This window comes from Lissotriton vulgaris, chromosome 5 (assembly GCF_964263255.1).
Source record: "Lissotriton vulgaris chromosome 5, aLisVul1.2, whole genome shotgun sequence".
Lineage (NCBI taxonomy): Eukaryota > Metazoa > Chordata > Amphibia > Caudata > Salamandridae > Lissotriton > Lissotriton vulgaris.
The window spans coordinates 1,620,242,396-1,620,260,452 of record NC_141693.1 but is presented as its reverse complement, the minus strand read 5'-3'; the positions used below and the strand labels follow the sequence as shown (position 1 = coordinate 1,620,260,452).

Below are 18,057 nucleotides of genomic sequence, written 5' to 3'. Positions count from 1 at the left end.
CCCGCACTGAAGTCGACAGGGAAACAGAACACAATTCTGAGCCCAGCCAGTGGGAGCATCTTTAAGTCTCCCACCAGCTGGAAGCAGACTTAATGTATGTTTTCATTTGGCATGAGATTTAAAGATGCTCACACCAGATGGGAGCAAGCATATGTTTCCCTTCCTGAGATAGTGTGGGCAGTGAAAATACTGTGTCTGGGGGTAGCTCCTCAGGATACAGTCACTGAGCCGGTTCTAGGAGATGTGGTCCCAAGGGCCTTTTTTGTGCTTGAGAAGAGGGGGCCTCATGGCCCCTTAACCTTTTTTATACATGTCAGCCCTTGTAGATGAAATCCCCAGGGCCTAAGAAGGCTACCGCTGGGGCCCACGCACACCCACCCTATACTGAACTTTCTGTCCAGGGGTTATGGGGTTCCCTGGACTTAATTTTTCTGCTCAGGAGGGAGTTCACATGGCCCCTACCCTTTTTTATACAGGACATCTCTGGGGGATGGGATGAGGCTCAGAGAGGTGGGCCCGTACCCCCTCTCCCAACAAAATAAAATGCAATGCCCCTCCTGGGCCATGGCCATCCCTGAGGGGATTTAAGAAAACAAGCACAAGCCAACACTTGTTTTTATTTTATTTTTGCTGCGGAATTACAGAGCCTTTGTTAATCTGCTGCAAAATGTTTTAAAAAAACATTTTTGACCCTAGCAGGCCTAGGGCTCAAAGTCTCTGTACCCTGCCCCATGTCTTTTTTTCCTTTTTTCCTTAGTACTCGAGCTACGTCCTGATTCCTAAGATGGCTACCACCACTTCCTGGTTTATGTGGTGGCAACCAATAAGATCTCAGAAGGAGATCTGTCAGCTCCATTGAATGATATGTACAAAATATTTGATCATTAAATGCTCAAATACTACTGAATGGATTTACACCAAATCAAAATAAAAACAGGTGGGGCCAGACCGCTAACAGGAGATCCTCCTGTTTGCAGCTGCAAAAAAGGGTAACAGCATGTACAAATGCTATTTTGTGAGTCACTGACTAGCAAAATAGCATTTGCGACTTTCGCTATTAGAAATGGGCGTCCCTTCCTAATAGCGAGTCAACATGCTATTTACTAATGTTTTGAGGCCGCATTTGCGGCCACAAAACACTAGGGGGACCCCTTCATCTTTGTTAGTATGTGGGAAAATATTTTTTAAGAGCAGGCATTGGTCCCAGAGACCACTGCCTGCCCTTAAAAAAATGAAACTGAAAAGTTTCATTTTTATTTTTTAAATGCATCCTGTTTTTTTTAAGGAAAATGGTCTGTATTTAAAAAAAAGTGCTTTATTAAAAAAGCAATCACAGACATGGTGGTCTGCTGACCCCAGTAGGCCACTATCCCTGTGAGTGCTAGCCATTCCTAATTGGGTAGCAAATTGCACCTGCCTCATTAATATTAAAGAGGCATGCAATTTGCGACCCCATTAGTAATCCGCCGCATTTGACACGGTGGACCACTCCATCCTTCTCACCCGTGTCAAGGCGGCGGGTATAGAGGGCCTGGCCCTCGCCTGGCTCAAGTCCTTCCTGAGTGACAGGGCTCAGGCAGTCCATCTTGCTGGTTTCACCGCTGCCTCTCGTAAGGTCGCATGTGGAGTTCCCCAAGGCTCTTCCCTTTCCCCTCTTTTGTTTAATTTATACACCTACCCCCTCATTTTTATGTTACAGCAGCTCGAGGTCACGGTGTTCAACTACGCCGATGACCTCCAGCTAATTTTCAACCTTTCCCACCCCTCCTCCTCTGCTTCAAATGTCCAATCCGTCATGTTATTCATCCAGGATTGGATGAACTGCAACCACCTCAAACTCAACCCAGACAAGACGGAGTTAGTCTTGACTAGAGGTGGTTGCAGCCCCTGGTCCCCCTTCCACTGGCCCCCTTCACTTGGTGTTCCCCCACTCCCAGTCCCCAAGGTCAAGACCCTCGGCATCCTCCTGGATCCTTCACTTTCCGTCCACTCCCAGGTCAGCTCAGTTGTTTCCTCCTGTTTCTTTTCCCTTCGAATCATCAGAAAGATTTCTCGTTTTTTTTCTTTACCCGCCCTAAAGATTATAGTGATGGCCATGGTGCTCTCGCGCCTCGATTACGGGAACATCATTTACAACGGCGCTCCAGCTTACGCCATTCGCCGTCTGCAGCTAGTGCAGAACCAGGCTGCCCGCCTGATTCATGGCCTGCCTAAATACCACCGAGCCACTCCCTTACTGCAGGCATTGCACTGGCTGCCGGTGAAAGAGCGTGCCTTGTTTAAACTTGGTTGCACCACCTTCCAGGCTAAAACAGGCACCGCCCCGGAATTCATTTGTTCTGCCATCACCCCCTACATTCCTGGACGAGAGCTTAGGTCCACTCATCAGGCTCTGCTAACTATCCCCCGCTTCAGTAAGAAAAAGACTGGTGGTACGAAATTTGCAGTGCTTGCTCCTTCGTTTTGGAACTCCCTTCCCTCGGAACTCCGCATGTCATCTTCCTACATGGAGTTCCGGAAGGGTCTCAAAACTTTTCTTTTCTCTCGAGCCTACAATGCTTAATCCCCCTCTGCTCCTGCCTGCTTCTCACAATTCAACAGCGCCATGAAACCGCATGGTAAAAGTGCGCTATAGAAAAGTTTTTAAATTCAAATTCAAATTTAATCAAAAACAGTGTCTGAGACACTGTTGTGCATTCCAATTAACAAGTTGCAATTTTGACGCAATTTGATAATCGCTAATTGGCAGGTTGTACATCTGGCCCTAAATCCGTTCATTGGTTTGGGCTGTAGCTGTGTCTAAAGTTGCTCTGGAAAAATGAATGGGGAAAACACATTTTAGGACCCACCTTTTACTCGGTCCCCACTTGATGAATCAACCCAAAACTATCCATGTGAAAACTAGTCAAATAGTATCACCTTTTTGGAAAGTTTTGTTAAGATATGTCAGCAAACTTATTTACAAAATACAAAAAGGGCTATCCCTGCGGAAACATGATTCTAACAAAAATGTCTCCAGCTGGATACAGGGGCCAAGTTAGTTCAGCTGGGAAATGTACCTCAAATCCTGGTTGTGGGGCATTGCGCCATGTGGCAGCGGTCCTGAGGATTGATGCGAGGTTTGCATCGCAAATGTGCAAATGAACTTCAAGAGCTATAAAGTTGACTTGCGTCAAGGCTGCGTCACACTACATCAGTTTGGGTGAGGAGCTGTGAGGTCTGTGTTAAGGAATTTGGGGTGAGGACTTAATGTTGTGTCACACAGCGACAGTTCTGATGAGCTGTGAGGGCTTGTGCCAAGGGCTGCATCAAATCCTATTCGGTGCTGCAAAAAGTTGCGCTCAGTTTACATCACACTTTGTCATTTCTCGTTGAGACCAAAGCTGGACTGGCAGAGATCATTTAGTCCCACTTCCAAGGGTCCAAGAATGTATGGTCACCACTTGGGGAGCTACAACTAACAGTAGGCAGAATCCAGGTGCATGGGTCAAGATGGTAGGAGCTTTTTCCGTCTCTGAGGAACTGATCAGGAGGCCTGCCAATTAGCCCTTGGAGGCAATCTATTGGTCCTGGGTTTAAGATGCACGTCTAATCTTTCTCACTTAAGCAGCAGGTCAGCAAGGCAGCAGGGCAGCAGGCCATTCTTTCTTGCAGCAGAGCAACACAGCAGTCCTTCTGAGTTTTTCACATGCCCAGAAGTGTACTGAAAAGTGGATCTGAGGGTCAATTTCTATACATTGTGCCTTCTTTGAAGTAGGTGAAGTTTCTATAGATTCCTTTTGAAGTGCTTGGATTTTCTGCCTTCCTGCCTCAGCGCCAGCCTGGCTTCATGCACAATAGACTATTGTAGAGTTCTTTGTGTGCATGGTACAGCCTGTGAAATTGCAAGTTGAGCTGTTCCCAACTTGACACCCCCCATCCTGCCAGTGATGGCCCATCAAGGCACATCTAATCTCTGTATTGTGTAGATGTCTGACAGGAATAAACAAAATACTTAATGCCAACTACATTCAGTCATGAGACCCAGGAACAGGATGCAGGATCCACATAGTTTGGGCAGAAAAATGCCAACTTTTGAAAAGTGGCATTTTCAAACTTGTATCCTAAAATATAACGTTACCATTAACAAAAGTTTTAAATGACAATTTCTCAGACACCAAATATGACTGGGACATACACCACATATATGTACCTTGGTAATATACCTTCAGGTACATAGCTGGGGAGTTAAGAATAGTACATTTATACTTACCTACTTGCACTTGCATTCTTGACATATTGATCCCGGATATTTTTCACACTATATTCTGTCTCAACAATATTGTTGTCAGTGATCCTTTTTTTATTGTTCTTGGGCCTAGTATTTGTGTCAAATGTATTTCATACTTTTTCTGCTTTTATGTTTTAGTGGCTAGGTCCGTTGGCTCCAGGAGTGGCCTATGTACTCAGACATTTTCCTTTGTTTTTCTCCATATGCATGCCCACCATTTGTGTTTAGCTGTGTTTTTGAGTTTGTGTTATTTGGATGATTAACTGTTTTTCTTCAACTTAAAAAATAATTTGCAGGGGTAATTCTTGCCTTGTGTTGATTGTGTTGGGGCATTTTTAAAGAGTATTTGACATTTTTTCCATTTTGCTGCACTATTGAGTTTATTGGTACTGCTTTATTTGTGTTGTACTAGGCCAAGTCAAATTAGGGTGTCTATTTGTGCAGTAATTTCTCTGTTGGTTTTTGCTTGTGAAGGGGTGAGGAAGTGACTCCAGCTAAAGGAAAGCCGCCCTTTTCTCTTAGTTTTTTTGCCTCCATTTTCACTTGCCATGTGGCAACATCCATTTCTGTGAAGCCAAAGTGTATGCATGTGTGTGTGTGTGTGTGTGTGTGTGCATGTGGGGGTAGCGGAACATGTGAGGGAGACACTATGTTTGTGTATGTATGTGTGTGTGTGCAGGTGTGTGTGTGCATGCGTGATTGTGTATGCGTTTGTGCCAAAGGTGGCTATTTTCACTTTCTTTCTGGCCAATGCCATGTTGTGCATGACCATCAGTATGTCAATTCAGTAGGGCTTCTGAAGCCCCCATTCTTTATCCATCAGCATTGTATATTTCTGCTCTCTCTACTGAAATAGAAGAAGACAACAGGAGGATGAAACCTGCCATTAGCAGCACCACCACCGAACCAGCACCGATGCTGCTGTGACTGAAGTAATGGCTGAGAATATTGAATCAGAAAAAAGAACTTGCACATGCAAAGCGCACACATGCCCTATGGACATGCGTGCGCCATGTGGCACTTTGAAAAAAGCACTTTTATGCATTTTTCAAAAATTGGATATGGTTACCATTGACTTTGAGTCAATGGTAATAGCATTTCCGAAATTCACATTTTGAATTTAGGAAATGCTTGGTACATGTGCTTAGGTAATCGTAAATAGTGATCCCCTCCTTTTTGTTGCAATTTTAGGTAATCACATGTTTTGTGACACTGTGACTGTGACAGAAAAGTCTTTCATACATCTTGAAAGGCCATTTTGCATTCACAAATGGGCAACATTACTGATTTACACTGTTTGCGAATCCAAACTTGTTTGATACACTTGGCCCTAAGTGAATTTCATATAGCACTAGCTTTCAACAATCTGCCATTCTAAGCCAGTAAGTACATTTTTGAGTTATTTCAGATTATAAAATATGCACCACTGTACCTATTTGCAATCTGAAATCCCTCCTTTGGAAATGCTTTGTTGACTCAAACTATGTAAATACTTAGAATGCTAGAGTATTAAGGCAATGCGAAATATGGTTACTTAACTGTTCTCTTGAAGTGCTACAAGACTCTTTGGCCTGCATCCAGCACTATAAAACGACAATCAATTAAATAGATACAAACATATCAAAAACATGTGTACAATTATTAAAACGTTTAGGGTTACTGTGTTAGAGCAGTAGAGCACATGATGGTAAAGCTAACTAAAGGGATGGAAGGAGGAGCTGAAATGTCACATGTAAAGTATGTGAGAGAACATGTTTATGGTGAGCCAAATGCTGTGCTTGGGGAACAGACTGGGTGAAAGCTAAAAGATTTTGGACGACAATCATGCTCTTTTACGATAATTTGATTCTTGATCCCAACACTACAAGGAGGGGCATTCAACCTTGTAAGATGAGATAAAAATGCAATGGAAAAAGTAGTGTTCAGGGAAATTCAACTTCAAAGACAAGAATCTGGTGAAGTACATAAAAGTAGCAAAGACTTTGGTTGCAGTCTAGGTCACACTCCTCTCCGTAGCAAACGAGCACACATTATTCCACCAGTGCTAGAATCTGCACTATTGGGAGGATGAGTTTGTCATAAACTTAATATGTATTAAGAAGTGAAACCCATCTATCAGGAACTGTGCTCCAAACCATATAGGGCCTCATTTATGAGAAATGATGCATCGCTGCGTGAAAGCAGCGATGCGTCACTTCTCAGTGCACACTCCTTGCGACATACCTGATGCATCATATTTAATGTATGACGCATCATGTCGCAAGGAGTTACAGATACGTCAGTATTTCTGACGTATCTGTAAGCACAAAAGCGACGCATTGCTGGAGTGTGTCACAAAAGTGACGCAACTCCAGCAATGCGTCATTTCGAAAGGGCCTGCGTCAGTCTTACGCCTGCTGTGAGGCAGGCGCAAGATTTTAACGCAATGGCATCCTAGAAGTGACGCCGTGAAATCTCATAGATTTCACTGGGTCACTTCTACGAAGCTTTTTGTGGGGGAACGCCCCCCCCCCCTGCATACATTATACCTGACGCAGGTATAATGTAGCGCAGGGGTTTACAAAGTGACGCATCTGCTTGGATGCGCCACTTTGTAAATAGTGCGCAACAGGAGGCATGTTTTACGCCGCCGATGCGTCACAAAAAGAGACGCATCGGATGCGCAAAACGGACAGAAGGCTTCATAAATGAGGCCCATGGTGTTTCCTCATTGTCTGAAGGTGACTTAAATATCCTTCTAAAAGGTTTAGGCCTTACCTTCAAAATATGAGTTTTGCCAATCTCAGCATGGCCTGCTTCACCTCCTTATTCCTCAGGGTGTATATGAGTGGGTTGAGTAAAGGTGTTAACGTGGTGTAACACAAGGCAAGAGCTTTGTTCAAGCTGAAAGAATAGAACTCCCTTGGACCAATGTACATGAATATTACTGTCCCAAAGAAGATGAGCACCACGCTCAAATGAGAAGCACAGGTGGAGAAAGCCCTCCGCCGCCCGCCGGCTGAGGGGATCCGCACCACTGTGCAAATGATATTAATGTAGGACACAAGTATGACCAGGAGGGAGGTCAGCACCACTGCAGAGGCGCATGCGCTGTCCACCATCTCATTTGTATAGGTGTCCGCACAGGCCAGTTGAAGCAGCGGCACAGCGTCGCAGAAGAAGTGGTCAATGGTGTGGGAGTGGCAATAGGGAAGTCTTGCAATAAGACTGGTAGGCCCCAAGGTGGAGGTAAATGCCAATGACCAAGAGCCAATGGTCAGCCAGCAGCACACCTGCGTATTCATAGTTGCATGATAGCGAAGTGGGCGACAGATGGCGAGGAAGCGATCCAAGGCCATAGCAGCGAGCAGGAGAATTTCTGTGCATCCAAGTGAAAGAAAGAGATAAAGCTGCACCATGCACCCTCCAAAGGAAATAGCAGCGTCCCCTGTGGAGAGGTCAGCAATCATCTTTGGAGCTGTGACTGAGGTGTAACATATTTCCAGGAAGGACAAATGGCCAAGAAAATAGTACATGGGCATCCGCAGTTGAGCGTCCACTTTGGTAATTACAATGATGGTTACATTTCCTGTGACAGTCATCAGGTATATCATTAGAAACGCAGGCAGAAGGAAAGCAGACTTCTGATCTGAAAATCCCAGCAGTATGAAATGGTCAGTGCTGCTGCTGTTTGCATTGTCCATGAACGTCGTCGCTGTCAAAGAAGAGATACGATGATTTGATTAGCAATATTCATGTTCATAACTTAGCCAATTAAAAAAAGTCAAACTCTTTTTTTCACAATCTTCTCTTCTCTCGATCTAGCCTCTTTTCTCTTTTAGCATCCTTGGCTTCATTACATCTGTATTATGCGTGTGACCGGACACAATGTGTTGCTCTCAGTGCTACTACTCACAAATGCTACTGCAGCCATGGACATTTCAGATTAACCTTAGATCACGTAGCCTTGACATATGTCTTCTTCGACCTCATTGTTTGTGCTGTGAAACTCAGTGAAAACAAACAATTTTCTAGGAATGGCACTAAAGGGCCAATCTATTTATAGCGTTTTCTGACGAGGACCAACATGTTATCCATGTGGTACTGAAATGAAAATGTCAAGGAATATTCCTGATGCACTGAGGGAAAACTTCTAAAGTGGAGGGACAGTTTGTTATTTTCTAAAAACCTCCACACTTTTAGTGTCTGTCAGTCATAATATAGGTAACAACATCCGTAATGGCTTAAATTAATATAGACGAAGTAAGACACTCGCACTCCTTTGTATATGCAGTAAAGTAAAAATACAGTATTCCGTGATTAGGTGCTGATGAGTTTCATCTCCTGGGCACGAGACATACAGTCATTCAATATCCAAAGCGTTTTCCTCAGGCCGCGAAAAACATCTCCAATCTGAACTCTTGCTTAAAATTTCAATACATTTCAGTTGCTCAAGTTAATTCAAATTATTCTTTTATTTTTCTTGTCTTTACAATTTTTCTTATATGTTCCTCGAAGGTAATGTTGCAGTCACTTAAAAAATGATCCTTTAAGACCTTCACAAAAATACACATCTTTTCTAATCTTCAGCACATGCGCACTTCATTATTATTATTATTATTATTATTATTTATTTTTTATAAAGCGCGTAGTCACCCGGAGGTATCCCAGCGCTAAAAACCCTAATTCTACAAACCTGTGGACCAGGAGCAGAGAGCAGAAAAGAGGAGGGATGAGGATTCAGGAGGAGGGGGGGGGCCAAGCAAAAACTAGGGGAAGAGATGCATCTTTAGCTGCTTCCTGAAGCGCAGATATTGTGGTTCAAGACGCAGGTCGCGAGGGAGTGAATTCCAAAGGCGAGCAGCTTGTACCGAAAAGCGTCTTCCTCCTGATCGGGCTTTCCTGAATCTTGGGGTATTGATGAGGTTTTCTGCGTTAGAACGGAGGGATCTAGTGGTTTTATAAGGGGTGACAAAATTGCTGAGGACTGGGGGGCCTTGGTTATGCAATGTTTTGTAGACGAGGCACAAGGCCTTGAATTTGACTCGCTCCCTTATGGGGAGCCAATGAAGGAATTTGAGAGCAGGTTTTGCAGATGATCTGGCCGGGGTGTTTGTGATAATCCGGGCAGCGGTGTTCTGGATTCTCTGAAGTTTATTAAGGGTCGCTTCAGGAGCGCCCAGATAAATCACATTGCTGTAATCCAGTCTCGATATTATGAGACCTTGGATTAGCAATTTTTGGGACTTGGGGGGAAGAAGGGGCAGGACTTTTCTCAGCGATTTTAGGAGACCAAAGCAGGTCCCTGCTACCTTCTTTGCTTGCGTAGCAAATGAGAGATCAGAGTCAATCCACACACCCAGACTTTTTACCTCTGTTTTTGGATCAGGGGGAGGACCTAGACAGGCTGGCCAGATGTCCAGGGGGAGTGAGGTTCCTTTCGGGCCAAGTATGAGGACTTCGGTTTTCGTCCCATTTAGCTTTAGGGCTGATCTATTCATCCATCGGTGGACCTGCGTAAGGCAGTTGAATAGGTCGGCTTTCTGTTGTTTGGGGTGGGACAAAGACACCACTAGTTGTGTGTCGTCAGCATAGCTGACGACGCTCACTCCGAATGGGGTGATAACCTCCTCCAATGTGGACATATAGATATTAAATAATGTGGGGCTCAGGGAAGAGCCCTGAGGCACACCACATTGGAGGGGCATTTCGGAGGAGCGGGCGTTCTTCTCCCAGATCTGGTAGGTCCGTTGGGATCATTTAGGGCTGGGCCCTTCGTCAGGGGATTTCTCCTGCAAACATAGTTAAAGAAGCTGATCTAAGAAACTGAATACCACTTACAGATTTGATTAAATTAATGCTGGATGATACACACTGTACGGTGACATGCCTAAGTGTTAAGAGGTGAAAACAATTCAATGAAGATCATAAAAGCTAAGTTGTAATGTGACTGCAACATTACATTCATGGAACATATAAGAAACATTTAAAGACAAGAAAATAAAAGAATAATTTGAATTACCTTTTGCAACTGAAATGTATTGAAATGTTAAGGAAGAGTGCAGATTGGGGACATTTTTCACAGCCTGAGGAAAACGCTTTGAACATCCATAATGACAACACTGTTGTAAGGATCATCGAAAATGCTATCGCGGGCGCAATTTCCCTAATCGGTATTCACCACGATAATAGCAAAATCGCTAACACAGAATTGCGAATTCGCAAAAATATTCGCAGAATCCCGGCAGTAGACCATTTGCGATTCGGAAATAGCGAGTAGTCACGGATTCTGCGAAATAAATTGTGAAATCGCAATATCATCGCAATCGGGATTCATGAAAAATCGCAAATAGCGAAAATCCCCAAAATCGCATTTTGCGAGGCGCAATTTAAGGAGAAACCAAAGCAGGTGTAACCATCAAACTCACACTTAAAATTTTTTTGAAAAACCGTTGGCCAATCAGCAACTGGTGCTGGCCTGACCAAACACACTTAAGGAGAAGCAGCATCAGCATGAGGAGTGTCACAATGCCTGGAATGTACATGGTGGTCAAGCGGCGAAGGCTACAGCGAGCAGCACGGAGGAGACGCAGAATACAGGACAGGATATTCCGCCAGAGGGTCACCCTGCTGGGCCAAACAAGTCAACAGGAGTTGGATGAGACCAAGCTTCAATTCTACAATGTCGCCCATTTCCCACACGTGATAGGATGCATTGACTGTACCCACGTCCACATCTGCCCACCAGCTGCTACGGAGTACATGTACCGCAATCGCAAGTCCAACCACTCCCTCAACATCCAGATGGTCTGCAATGCTAAGACATACATCACGGACATAGTGGCACAGTACACGGGGAGTACACATGACTCATTCATATTCAGGAACAGCGGCCTCCACACACGACTGGCCAGGGGAGACTTCGGGAAAGGACACCTACTTGGTTAGTACACTTTGCCCACAATGTCAAACTGCGATGAAGTAGCTGCGCTGCACAGGCACTCACCCTCTGCTCCTCTCATTCAGGTGACAGTGGCTACGCCCTGCGTGAATACCTCCTCACCCCATACCTCAACCCTGCTACACCACAGCAACGGCATTACAACGTATCACACATACGCACAAGGAATTGCATTGAGAGGACTTTTGGGCTACTGAAGAGCAGATTCCGCATATTTCACAAGGTGGGGCCATGTATTACAGTCCTGATGTGTGCTGCCGCATCGTGGCTGTGTGTGCAATACTACACAACATTGCTACCAAGCGCCGGATACCTGTAGACATCTCTGGCAGTGAGTCGGAAGAGGACGACCGGCCACCTGCACATGTGCGCCAAGCACGCGGGGAGAACCCAGCTGAAGACCACAGACGCCGCAACCACATCAAAATGAACAGTTTCTAGTGCACCCACTCCCCTCACCCAACAAATCACAATTGCATGCAAATTGAAATAATGACACAACGCCAATGTTTGAAGCAATGGGTGGGCGGTGTGTCACCGCTATCGCTGGACCTGATGTGGAGGCTCCAGCTGCTGTTGGCCCGGCTGCAGGGGTTGGTGGTGCGCCTGATGGTGTTGGGGCTGATGCTGTTTGCCTGGCTGCAGGGGTTGGTGATGCGCCTGATGGTGTTGGCGCTGATGCTGTATGCCTGGCTACAGGGGTAGGTGCAGCGCCTGATGGTGTTGGCACTGATGCTGTTTGCCTGCTGCAGGGGTAGGTGCTACTATGCTTTAGGGCATTACCTAATGTGCACCCATGGCATGACTTTGGAACATTATGGGAGGCTATAGGGTCATGGCCATTGATAGTGGACAGGGTCGCAGTCGCATGCCACTTATATTGGCTCTCTTGGGTGGGGCGGGATGAGTCCAATCTGGTTACCCCAATGCACGCCTCGGGATCCACCGTGTCCTCGGCGCGGTCCTCCATGGGGGTGTTTGGAGGGACTGTAGGTACTCCCCCTCCAGTGGCCAGGGACTCTCCCAGCCTCTCGGCAACTTTCTAATTTGCACGACCTCGGAGGTCGTACCACCTCTTCTTTAGTTCTTCAAGTGACCTGTCAGCCACGCCCACGGAGTTCACTCTGGCCGCTATCCCGACCCAGATTCTCCGCTTCTCCTGCTCAGGCACCCTCCTTGACTCTCTCCCAAACAGTTTAGAGTGGTTATCTACCACCCCTTCGATGAGGTACTCCAACTCCTGTTGTGAGAACTTCAGTTTTCTCTTGCGCCCGGTGTTGCTGGGCCCTGGGACAACCTCCTCTGCCATTGCTGCAGTGAGATTGAGAGTGGGATTCAAAGTTTGCAGGTGTCCTTGCAGGAGCTGAGTCAGTTGCTGCCTCGAGGTCTGCCTCACTGTGGTGAATGGGGGTGGGAACTGGCTGCTTCCTGGTTGTGATGTCATCACTGTGCTCGAAATGCTACTTCCCGTTTTCCCGATCTCGCGATTTTGCGATCTCGCAATTAGCGATATCGCTATTTGCGATATCGCAATTCCTACACGGATGTTGCTGAAAATAGCGATTATTCTGCGATTTTCGGAAATCGCAGACGCTTTTTGCGGCCGCGTGCAAATCGCATTTTTTTTCGCATAATTTCATGAATACCGATCTGCGATTTCTAAATTGCGATTCGCTGTTAATCGCAATTTGAAAATCGCAGATTCTGGTTTTCATGAATCAGGCTGCATGTGTTCCATCATATAGAACCCTTTTTCGTTACAGTTTGAAGACGTGTTATGGAACGTGTTACAAATGACAAATTGCTCTCATCAAATGCACATTTCTGGAGTGTGCTTTTATTCTGTAAAGGTATAATGCATATCATCTGATAAGCAAGAGCAATCAAAAGCACATTCAGTGCTAATTTAGTAACTATTTAGCTTAGACATTTTTCCATCAATGTCATAAATGTTATGACTGTTTCCCTCCATAATGCTATTATTTTAATCACTTGCGTTTAGGCTTTTTTCTTTTAGTTTTAGGTTCTGAAACACATACAGTACAGTTTCCATTGTAGCTATAGTTTCCATTTTAGTTAGCCTTACCACCTCCTTTAAAAATGTAGGCCTTGACTCGATCTTGAAGAACGGTAAAAGCGTCAATCCCTTGGGCAATGACACAGATACAAAAAGCAAGGCAACATTTGTCTGGGTCTGATGTCAATTTCCCACCATGTCAAGGTAGATTAAAAAGACATATTGACATATAACCAAGATAGTTAGGAGAAAAATGTTACCAAGGTCGCAGACGCAGATCACAGATCCACACGAGCATGGCACCAGATTCCATCTTGACCGAAGAAGCCTCCAGCAAGACTTCCCAAAGGTCTGAGAAGCTTTCCATTCTGCCTTCACAAACTGGTGTCAGGATTGTGTTCTCTTGTATGCACAATTTCCTACCTCTTGGCCTCTTGCTGGAAATAGCTTTCCAAACCAACAACACACCCTGTTGTCTGGGTATTCGCACCACCTCCGAAACTCTGGATTATTTTTTATTAATCTGCTAGAACTAGCATAGTGCTTAGAGACAGCACAGTGAGGGTGCAAGGGATCTAAATTATGATGTTACGATTTTCCCTGTTTTTAATGTTATTGAAAAGCTTTACTTCTTTTTATTATCTTCTGTAATGTTACCAATAGTATGTGCACTAGATACCGGCATTTTAAAATAAATATTTTAAAACAAATATGTTGAAATACATATTTCATTTATAGTGAGGATGCAAAACAATAATGAATGGTTGGATTACCACTGCTCCCTGTTAGTAACCCAAAAGCATTGACACACCTCATTTATCTTTTGGTGGGGTTCTGCAGGACTAAAATAACCTGTTTTTCACATTCAGCGCTGGTGCATCGGACTGAGTTCATTTGTGTTACACGTGGCTGTGAAAACAAACCTTTTGACTCTGAGCCAGAGACTCAGTTTACACGACAACATGGCTTTATGGACCTGTCTTTGCAGTTATTTTTTTTCTTCTGCTGTGGATGTAAGAGATATTTCCAGTAAACTGTGGAAAACATACCTGCAGAACTGTAAATTCAGATGGCTCTCTGAATTTAAAATGAGATTCTTTCTAAGAAAAGGGCTTCAATTGGATTTTTTATCTCCTATTTAGCTGTACATTCAATTTTGGTAGAAAGACCCAGATGTTAGATAATGGGTTATTGGTTGAGAGGGTGAAGGACCCACTCAGGCAACAACCACAGTCCCTGTCAGGCTGAACCATGAACGTCAGAAAACTAACCCCGGGCGGGCTGGTGGAGTGTCACTATGCGGAGTTCCATGGAGTTGGAAAACAACTCTGCTCCGCTCCCCTAGACCCTTCCTAATTTGAGTATAAAACAAAAGGCACTTACCTACTGTGGCACCTCCGGGCTGCCTCCTCCTCGCCATACTCTCTTTCTCCTCCTCAAGCGCAAGATGCACAACGTAAGGGTTTCCGAGGACTAGGGGGAGAGAGAGACTATGGCGCGGAGGAGGCAGCCCGACGATGCCACAGCAGGTAAGTGCCTTTTTTATAGTTAAATTAGGGAGGGTCGAAGGGCCGGCTAACTCCGCCACGGAGTCAGAGTTTTGCCTGAACTCTGCATTCTCAATGGAGTGCGGAGTAGGCAAAACTCTGTAAACTCTGCTGGCGGAGCCGAGTTCCGTGCCCGGGGTTACAGTAAACATGTACTTAATTGTCTAGTAGAATGACACAAAAGCAGTCATTCTTAACTTGGAGGCAATATATAAAGTATTTATGAAGAATACAAACATTACTAAAGTGAAAACACAACACAAGTGTTTGAAATTGGGTTTCTGGTTGACTGTGGTGTGAGCCCTGGCTACGAACCAACTGCAACCCTAGTCAGGGTAAGACACAACCAAACCCAATTTCACCTGTTGTCATCCTCTGGTAGCTTGGCACAAAGCAGTCAGGCTTATCTTGATGGCAATGTGTAAAGTATTGCGCAACACTTCAAATAGTAAAACTGTGAAAATACCACACAAAAAAATCACAAACCAGGTTAAGAAAAATCTGAGAAAACATTTAAACATATAGGTTGAAATAGCACCAAAAAAACAAAGGGTCAGATTTACAAGAACCTGACGCATCTCTGCGTTATAGCAGAGATGTGTCCGTTTCCTTGCGGCATGCAAAAAACCCTTGCACCACAATGGATGCGTCGCATTTACAATGCAGCGCACCATGGCGCAAGAATTGACAGATGCAGCACGCAACTGTTGGGGCAAAGGTCACGTATTTCTGCAGTTGTGTCGCATGCACGACACAACTTCAGCTATGCTCAGGAAGTTTTATACATATTGTGCTCCGTCATTCCTTACACCTGCTTCAAACAGGGCGACGGTTTTGACACAGTGGCACTGTAGAAGTGGCACAGTGAAATCTGGCAGATTTCACTGCGTCACTTTTACGAGGCTTTCCTGCGTTGGAAAGCCCACTCTGCATACATTATACCTGATGCAGGTATAATGTGGCGCAGGGCTTCACAACGTGACACGTCTCCCTAGATGCAGCACATTGTAAATGTGTCGCAGCGTGAAGCATTGTTTACGCTGCCACTGTGTCACAAACATGACCAAACGGTGGCACAAAAGTGTCACAAGTGGCTTGTAAATTTGCCCCAAAGTGCCAACAAGGGATAGCTGGTCACACTAGACTGGGATAATGTCACAAGTTTGGGCCGACCGTGATAGAGTGCAGGCTGGCTCCAGGCACCCAGTTTGGCCTGCTGAATAAAGTAACTTAAATCCTGATTGCGTAATGTTTTGGGGATAATGGTCTAAGAAGCGTAGAACACCCGATGAAATTCTTCAGTTCTGTGATGCAGTGAGGCTGCAGGGTGAGGTCCTATTGCGTCGTCATCAGAGCTACCAGGTTACAGATAGATTTCATTGACATGCCACCACACAATAGGCTCAGATATGTGCTTGTAATTGTTTGTCTGTTTTCAAGATGGGTGGAAGCATTCCCAACTCGTCACAATGACTCAGTCACTGTGGCAAAATTACTTTTGAGGGAGATCATACCTAGATATGGTTTTCCAGTGACTATTGAAAGTGATCGCGGAACGCATTTTGAAAACAGAGTGTTCCAATTGATTTGTGAAGCGTTAGGCATTGAACAAAAATTACATTGTGCATACAGACCAGAAGCATCAGGTGTTGTAGAACAGATAAATGGAACTATCAAAAACAGAATTTCTAAAATGTGTCTTGATACAGGAGTAAAGTGGACAGATGCTCTTCCACTAGTTCTGATGTCTTTAAGAAGTACTCCTGACAAAAAGACAGGCCTTAGTCCTCATGATATCCTGATGGGTAGAGTTATGAGGCAAGCATTTGTTCCAGTTGGCAAACTTTTGAGTATTAATGATGCAAGTGCAATTATTGAGTACTGTCAGAACCTTTCTGATGTAGTGAATTCTGTATTCCATAAGGTGGGAACAGATTTCTGACTCTGCACGCTTTTCCCCCTCCTGAGGCGGAAGCCGGGAGGTCTCTAGCCTTTCCCCTTTGTTTTACTTGATTTTAAAATTGTTACTCGCTTTTTTGCACTTCGTTTCACCTGTGCTTAAAAGGTGGTTTTATCATTGTGTTATATTTGTGCTGTGACCCCCCTGCGCTTGTAGCGCTTCAGCCCCCTTCTCACCCTCTCCCCTCTTGCACCGGACCTGCTCTCGGCTGAGTGTTGACGCCGAGGGCAGGCTCCGGTTTTTGGCCGCCATCTTGGGTAGGGTTTGGCTTCCTGACGCGATTTGCAGCGTCATAAAAGGGACGAGAGGGCGAGTGCAGGTAATTTCTGACTCTGCACGCTTTTCCCCCTCCTGAGGCGGAAGCCGGAGGTCTCTAGCTTTTCCCCTTTGTTTTACTTGATTTTAAATTGTTACTCGCTTTTTTGCACTTCGTTTCACCTGTGCTTAAAAGGTGGTTTTATCATTGTGTTATATTTGTGCTGTGACCCCCCTGCGCTTGTAGCGCTTCAGCCCCCTTCTCACCCTCTCCCCTCTTGCACCGGACCTGCTCTCGGCTGAGTGTTGACGCCGAGGGCAGGCTCCGGTTTTTGGCCGCCATCTTGGGTAGGGTTGGGCTTCCTGACGCGATTTGCAGCGTCATAAAAACGGGCAGGGATGACTCCGCGCAGCGGACGCGATCAGCGGGCGCGCCGGATCTGCGCCGGAGTCGTGCCAGAGTCCTGCCCGTCTGCGCCCGTCCGCGTCACGGCAGCGGTCGGCGCGGCGGCTGACTCTGGCCATAGGCTTACTTACTCTGCAGCGGATCTATTATCTTTTAATCTCAATACCGCCTCCTGTCGGTATGTCTTCCCTGGCCGATTCAAAGGTAAATGCTGCTGCCCAGGCTGTGGATGGTACCCTAACATTTACCGGGCCTCTGAGAGTTTCCGTCCACTCCCGCCTAAACAGTTTAAGTGCTTATTGCTTAACACCCGTTCTTTACATAGGCACGCTTTAGACATCTTCGAGCTACTTACCTCTGAGAAACCTCTCTGTCTCTTGCTCACGGAAATTTGGCTCTGCGAGTCGTCTAATCCTGACATCGCGGCAGCTTTTCCGCCAGATTATATTGTCTATAGACAGGATAGGGCAGTGGGAAAAGGTGGTGGTGTTGCTCTTGCAGTTTTAAGATCTTTTGCCTGCACAATTACTCCATCCTTGCCTATACCTGGCTGCGAATCCCTCGCCTTTTCCATTGCACTCTCCCCGCATCAATCTTTTTCTGGGCTTCTTGTCTATAGACCTCCGGGTCTGCGGGGTTCTTTCTTCGATGACCTTCAATCT

General features: G+C 45.4%; 1 protein-coding gene across 1 annotated transcript; it reads right to left on the bottom strand.

Moving 5' to 3' along the window:
• Window positions 1-7,029: 7,029 nt before the first annotated feature.
• On the bottom strand, window positions 7,030-7,953 carry LOC147716845 (olfactory receptor 6N1-like). Its single transcript, XM_086919801.1, has one exon. It carries the CDS (start codon window positions 7,951-7,953, stop codon window positions 7,030-7,032), a length of 924 nt encoding a protein of 307 aa, XP_086775927.1.
• Between the last annotated feature and the right edge of the window lie 10,104 nt (window positions 7,954-18,057).

Excerpts from the sequence above, each read along its gene's own strand:
- LOC147716845 (XM_086919801.1), bottom strand. The coding sequence starts at position 7,953 with ATGGACAATGCAAACAGCAGCAGCACTGACCATTTCATACTGCTGGGA.